Here is a 7,656-nt window from a genome sequence, read left to right as displayed (position 1 = left end):
CCGAGAGTTCGTCGGTCCGAACGCTGTCGAGTTGCAGCGCTCGCGCCCAAACGGCTCTCTAGAAAGTAAGAAATGAGAACGAGAGAGAGAGAGAGAGTGAGTGTGAGTGTGAGTGTGAGTGTGAGTGTGAGTGTGAGAGGGGTGTGGGGCTTATTGTACATTTACGAATATTTATCGGACACAGGTTGAACATCACTCCGATTCAGTCGCCGAGTGTCTCCGTATCAGGCAGCCGCACCACCCCATCCCGACAGACGCCGATCAGGGGCGGCAAAAGGAAGCGAACCCTCCTCGAGGAGTCCGAAGAGCGCAGCAGCAGCGAGTACAGCGTTACGGGCTCGGCGAAGGGAGACGTCGAGATAAGCGAGGCTGAGCCCGAGGGCCGTTTCGTTAAGCTCCTCAACAAGGGCAATAAAGTTAGTGATCGCTCGATACGATTTCCATAAACATTTTGGCCCTTTACCACTTTTTCCACATCTTCTTAATCTTCATTCGTCCACTCGAATATTATTTCGAACGATAACGGTCGCGTTTGAAGCTTACGCATTACAAATGATATAATCCATGCAATTATTTTAAAGAAATTTAAAAACGAGGGATTTAATTGTCGGGTGTGCGTGTGCGTGCAGGAGGTGACGTTGAGCGGCTGGCAGCTGATACGCAAGGCGGGTACTCTGGAGACGGTCTTCAAGTTCCACAGGACTGCGAAGCTCGATTCCGGGGCGACGGTGTGCGTGTGGTCGGCTGACATAGGCGCGACCCACGAGCCACCCTCGAATATCGTGATGAAGAGCCAAAAATGGTTTACTGCCGACAACATGACCACGTCTCTTATTAACAATGACGGAGAAGTACGTATAGATGCAATTTATTTATTAAACCTTGGTGAATTTGGTAAATGCTTTCCGACATTTCGCGATTTTTCCTTTATCGGAGCCAACACCTATGCACACTCTCTCTCTCTCTCTTCTCTCTTCTCTCTCTTCTCCCCCCCTCACTCTCTCTCACGCACACGCGCATACACATACATCATTCTGTCTGTTAATCAAGGAAATGGCAACGTCCGAGCGGAAAAAGCAGCAATTATCCACCTCCGTTTCTCGTCATAGAGAAAATTTGTTCAGATTGCCCGAGGAGCTTCATCATCAGCAAGTAAGTTAAATCTAGCGATATTATTATTAGTATTATGATTATGATTGTTGTTGTCGTTGTTGTTATTACTAATCCAAGTAACGTCCAATTGCAATGGCCTCAAAAAAGTCGTTTAAAAGTAATTAGTGTTTTTAAATTAATCCAAGTACTCGTCGTATTGTCGAGGGACGCGATTATGCTGCAATTAGGAGGGAAAAAGAAAAATATGAGAATACTATATGTCGCTAAAGTCTAAAGGAAATGGTGAAATTTCACGTGATAGTGACGCGATGTGCTTGAAAGCTTTCGATTGCCGTAAGAGAAAAATTCGTTTATTCTTCTCACCATTTTCCCGCAATATTTATAATATTGATGAATCGTCGACATCAGTCCATCACGGTGAAACATCGCATTATGTATTTTCTTTTTTTGTATGGGTTGGCGGCGGCGTCCTATTGGATTTTCATTCAATATTCATTCGATTTATCAATTAGCCTTCATTATCGGCATGGGGAAGTTTTAGTTATCTCCTTAGTCTTCGCGCGCGCCTCCTTACTAACACTCTAACCGAGTGACGTAACATTAGTCACGAACTTCGTTAAAATTGGCAGCCATGCATCGTTACAATGACACGGCAATGATTTTCAACACAAACAAAGAAACGCGCGCGCACACACACACACACACACACACACACACCGATTATCTACATAAATCTGATGATTAATTTTTGTTCCAGGGCGATCCAAAGGGTGATGAGCGCTGCCGCCTTATGAGATCTAAAGTGTAAGGGGAAAGAGAGAGAGAGAGTGAGGGGGGGGGAGAAATGAAGAGGAAATAATAATGATAATAATAATAGTAATAGTAATAGTAACATTTACAGAAAAAAAATTTTTTCCTAATAAGCTTACGCAAAAGTAAAGATATTTTATGCTGCGTGAATTCGATTAAAAATACGACACGAAAGAACTTAATTAACCGAAGTCTATAATAAAATACTAGGAGGAAGAAGAGAAGGAAGGAAAATTTATTATAAAATAGATGCAATTTAAGGGCGAAATGATACAACAAAAACAAAAAAAAATACTAATAATAATAAAATAATAATAATAATAATAAATGTTTTCATACTTTGTCAGAAGAAAATTGAATTTGTAATTAAAGAGAGAGATTAATCGTTAAACTTGATCATGTCCCGAAACCTTCTTTTATTCGATGCAGCGCAAAAGTGAAAGATAGAATTAGAATTAGAATAGAGATAAATATAGGAGGATGTTGAGAGAGAGAGAGAGAGAGAGAGAGAGAGAGAGAGAGTGTGGGAGTGAGCGAATGAATGAGAGGGTGTGGGTGATAGAGTTCGTGTGCGTGCGCGAGGACGAGCTTCCGAAAGAAAGCTTTTTCCTTCGGTTTTTGTCTCATATAATATAATATATATATATATAATAATACATGTAAAAGAATTTACAAATAAGGGTATTATATTAATTAAGTATGTACCTTGGATCTGTGTCCTAACGCGACAAAAATTAACAATCTGTAAGTTAAAAATTTATACCATCGAATTTTCATAATAATAAGCTAATTAACGTCTCCATTGCCTTTATATTTGTTTCAGTTTTTATTTTTAATTCAAATAACGCTTATGTACTTGAGAGTCTCGATAAACTAAATTAATCGTTTAAGTTATATTTTGACGATTGGCAGAATCGTATTTAACTAATAATAAATAAATCATTAAGACGATAGGGAGAGGGAGGTGGAGGAGGATGAGGAGGAGGGAGTTTATTAATAAGTACAATGGAGAAGGTGCGATGAAAATGTGCATTTACTTTACCATTCGCCTTACAATGTACAGGAAATGCCATAATAATAATAATAAATAAAGGCACAAAGAAATGGGATTTTTACTGTACTCGAGTCTATATTTTCTAACGATCATGATGAATATTAGAAAGAATATACGAATATACGATATTATAATATAATGATTTATAACGAAATAACGAATATAAATGAGAGATAGATAATATTGACCGTATGCTCTATTTATAGATTATTAGTTAATTAATATCTCGCGTATGATTCGTTGTGGTCGCGTGCGCCAGCGAACAATAACCTCGCGACAATTTAAATAAAAAACAATGTTTGTCACTACGATAAAAGGCATTTTTATCCCTCTTGATTCGGACTAGACCAAACACCGCCCCGTCCCACCCCCTGCCTCAGCATTATTTAACATCGGTTCCGATTAAAAGCGATAAGCTAACCGTTTTTTCCTTTTTTGACAGCAGTTCATCACATCTGCAAATTATACGGTCTACTACAGAGATTTTATAAATTATCGCGGCTTACTGTTTATTATTATTATAATTTTTTTTTTTTTTATTTATTTTTATTTTTTTTTTTTTTTTTTTTTTTTTTTTTTTTTTTCTCGGACGAACCTATGTAAAAAGCACTGCAATTTTGTATGCAACAAGTTGTGTGTAATAAAAATTATATAAATTTGACGGAATACAAGGATGGAGGTTCGATTTATTTATTTATCCCCGAGCTGACCCTTATCCCTGTCCATCTACATTATCGGGCTGAGGAGGTTGAGGATGATTATTGGGGAGGACAACGCCCGGACAATCTAATGGGATCAAGACGATTGGATATTATAAGCCGCCGATGAGGCGAGGAAGAGGATGGAGGATTTGGCGGAACGGGTGTGCTGCTTGATCACTGGTAGTGATTGGTCGGGATTTGGCATTGACAAGGAGCGGGAAGGAGAGTCGTCCTTGACTTAGCTTGAATCTCTTCGTACCTCCCCCATTTCGCAGACTATAAACGGCTGAGATGGGGTTGTCGGTTTTAGGGTAAAGAATAAAAAAAACACCGAAATATAAAAACCAAGTAAAATGTATTTTATGGGCAACATCATAATAATCATATATCATTATGCTGATACACTGAAATATTAACCACAATATAGGCTTGTGTACAATTTCCCGTTATGCACGTGTGTGTGTGTGTGTGCGTGTGCGTGTGGCCGTACTTGCGCACGAGATCTCCCTGTGTTTATGTTTTTTTGTTAAAGAGTATATATATATATATATATGTGCGTGCGTGCGTGCGTGCGCGCACGCTTCCGCGATAATAATTTCTTTATTCCTTTGTCTACGGACGCCTCAGCCTACTTCCTCTTCTCTTTCTTCTTTCATCAGCCGTAATTGCGAATGTGTAGCAGACAAGCAGAGCGACCTTACTTTTCGTTCTCGTGTTAACAAACTCGTGTCGCTCGACGCGAAACCAAAAAGAAAACGACTAAAGCTCGCACTCGCTTACTGACCGACTTTTATAACGTTACACACACACACACACACACATATATATATATATATCATAAATTATTGTTATAAATTGATATTGTGTGTGCGTGTTATTGTACATATGTGTGTTTTGTGTGACTGTATGTGTGTGTGTGTGTATTGCGCTCGCGCACACACACGTATATATTGATGACAAAGTAACGCAATCATACGGATCAATAATGATAATTACTATGTAATAATAATAATAATAATAATAAAGTAATAATAATAACAATTAATAATTAATAATTAATAATAATCCTTAAAGTAATAATATTATTTGATAAAATTAGCGATAATGATAATGGCATTATAATAACAATCATTCGGTAATATCGAGCACCAGGTATGGTATGAGATGGACGTACAATGAACGGAGAAGGAGTTTCGGCCTCGCCATCGTTACCTCGTTAAAATCCCAATGTTTTCTCACAATTCCCCCGCCCCCTTACGCGCAAGACGCGAATTCGCAAAACCTCGGCTCTCGCACTACGCTCCCTTCACATTGACGGCCCTTTGTGACTTTGTGCGACTTTACGAGCTACATTTCGTGTTCAAACTCCCGCAGCTCGACGACCTTATCCTCCGTACAAGGAGGCGCACTAAGGATATCGCGCCTTTCGACGCCAACAGACTATTAGCAGATTAATGCTCTATGTTTGCCTCTTTACACACACACACACACATATATATATATATATATATATATATATATATATATATAAACTCCCTTGCTTTACACAGACACACACACGCATGCACACACATTCTCTCTCTCTCTCTCTCTCTCTCGCTTATTCTCTATGCTTTGAGCGTGTGCGCGCGCAAAAAGTTATATACATTGGGAACGCACGTGGCGACCGGCTAGGGGGTGGGGGACCCGAGAACAAAACAAATAAACGCGTATATTGTCGACCTTTGCTCTCCCTTCACCGCTAAATGGTCGCCTATAAAATTATACGCTCGCTTATATAATTCCATATATCGCCGTGTAAATAATCGTTATGCTTTGTCCTTTTCTCGCCGCGGTTGCATTCTTCATAAATTACAATTGTTATGACGATTACTGGGTGTGTGGTGTGATGCATATGCCCATCGACATATGCGTATATGAATTTTTGGGTTTTTCCTTTCATGTGCCAAGTGCTTATACGTATTGATTGCCCCGTTCGAAGAAAGCGAGGTCGCGAGTGCTTGAAATTTCCTCCCGGTCCCGCCTAAAGTGTAAAAAAAAATTTCGTGCACTCCCTAACGATTCTTCCCGTTTGCCTTCTCACGCACTTGGAGTACGCACTTCCGCCCTCGTTTAATTAGTTTCTTTCACAATGGCACTATATGAGTTACTTTCCTGCTCGCATCACTATTTCTTTCCTCCATTCTCTCTTTTATATATATATATATATATATATATATATATAGTTAATTAATTATCTAATGCATTTGTTCTCCCTCGCTTCGCAAAATTTCTTACACAATGCCTCCATTCGACATTCATACAACATTATTTAAACGATATATCTCGCTACGGATTTACAATAATACGCGCAAACACACGCACACACATCATCATCATCATCATCATCATCATCATAGATCTTCTCATAGTTCATCATAGAACTTTTATCTTTTATTATCTCGAAATCTTAATCACTCGAAAGCTCCAATTCATCGTGCAAGCATGAACCATAAATAATTATATCCCAACGAAATCTCGTTATTACAATGACCGAACGTGCGCGCGTGTGTTAGCGTGCGTGCGTGTAAGGCAGCGTGTATCTCGTAAATATAGGCAGGTAAATTTTACCGAAATTTTCCACTTCAAGTAAATTCGATGATAATATTAAAGCTGCAGATGGCAAATATTACGAATTGTTAATGCCAAACTCGAAATTCTTACACGTACAGAGAGTAAATAATTCAGATTGACAAATCATTATCGACAGAATGCTTCTATGGATAAGCTATTATTATGCTATTATCATTTATTGTTGTTGTTGTTGTTGTTGTTGAATGTGCGTATTTTTATGTTTTTTGCTATATATATATATATATATATATATATACATATACATAGGCGTGTACTTGAGTGTTTGAGTGCGTGCGTGCGTGCGTGCGTGCGTGCGTGTGGGCCGTCATCGTTTCGTAAGTCGTCCGTTGTGTGTCTATGAAAAATTTGTATTTTCCTTAGTGAAAGCCTCAGTTCAGTTCGCGAATTGTAAAAAGCCTCGAGAGAGAAAACAAACGTATTATTAATCGAGCCCATGTACAAACAATACAATACAATTTATTTTAATTGTAAATTGCATAATCAATCATGATAATTGGAAACGAGCCTAAAGGAGTCGAAGAGTTTTTACTTGCCTGGACGCGAAACGTCGTGATATGTCCAGATATTCGCTTTAAAACTCGTTTTGGTTATTTATTTATTTATTTATTTATTTATTTATTTATCTATATATCTATATATGTATATATTTTATTTATTTATTTATTTTTTTGTTAATCACACGGCCGAATCCGTCGTTTCCTATTGTTTCTCTTTGCACGAGAATTGCACGTCGAATCAAATAATCTCACAATTATCGTGCTGATTTGGTATTAAAACGGTTGGTTTTCATTCGCGGCAAAATCAGATTCGCCCGAGTGATTATGGTATTGAGAAAAAGGGGTGTGCCTCGTCAACGATGAATCATGTGCTTTTATTGAGGGAAAACAAAATCTTTAAAATTTACAATCCATCTCTTTCGTACAAGGCAATGAAAATTCTCTTCTTAATCTTGGAAGGAAATTCTTTCCCCTACCTCATTTTCTGTTAGTACGTAACTGTAGTTGTTATTCACCTTAAAATTACTTATTTAAAAATCCTCGTTTCGAACAACAAGTTTGTTCGTTATTAAAAAAAAATTAATTAATGCTCAATGCATCGCCTTATGTCGTTATGTCGTTATTATTAACAACAACCACGAAAACAAAACAAAAAATCGTTCTATGCTGCGTCGTTATTAAAAATTATTTGTCGCCATCTCGAAATCCACCTTATTCTCTCAATAATACGTAACAACAAAACAACAATATACGCCGTCGACATGTACATAACATTATATTTTTGCTCCATTTCACTGTCACTTTAAAGTTTCAAGCAAATTATTTTTACAGCCTGAATTTCAATTTC

The 7,656-nt window shown here is 37.9% G+C and overlaps 1 protein-coding gene across 1 annotated transcript in view; it reads left to right on the top strand.

Moving 5' to 3' along the window:
* LOC105359506 (lamin-C) overlaps positions 1-1,921 on the top strand; it is a 17,234-nt gene extending 15,313 nt beyond the window's left edge. The window contains exons 6-9 of the mRNA XM_011496120.1: positions 185-416; positions 630-851; positions 1,051-1,152; positions 1,871-1,921. Of these exons, the coding sequence (XP_011494422.1) occupies positions 185-416; positions 630-851; positions 1,051-1,152; positions 1,871-1,921 (607 nt within the window). The remainder of the gene's footprint in view (positions 1-184; positions 417-629; positions 852-1,050; positions 1,153-1,870) is intronic.
* The last annotated feature ends 5,735 nt before the right edge of the window (positions 1,922-7,656 follow it).

This window comes from Ceratosolen solmsi, unplaced genomic scaffold, assembly GCF_000503995.2.
Source record: "Ceratosolen solmsi marchali unplaced genomic scaffold, CerSol_1.0 scaffold11, whole genome shotgun sequence".
In the NCBI taxonomy this organism is placed as follows: Eukaryota; Metazoa; Arthropoda; class Insecta; order Hymenoptera; family Agaonidae; genus Ceratosolen; species Ceratosolen solmsi.
The sequence above is the reverse complement of the archived record's forward strand: the minus strand, read 5'-3'. Positions and strand labels throughout refer to the sequence as shown.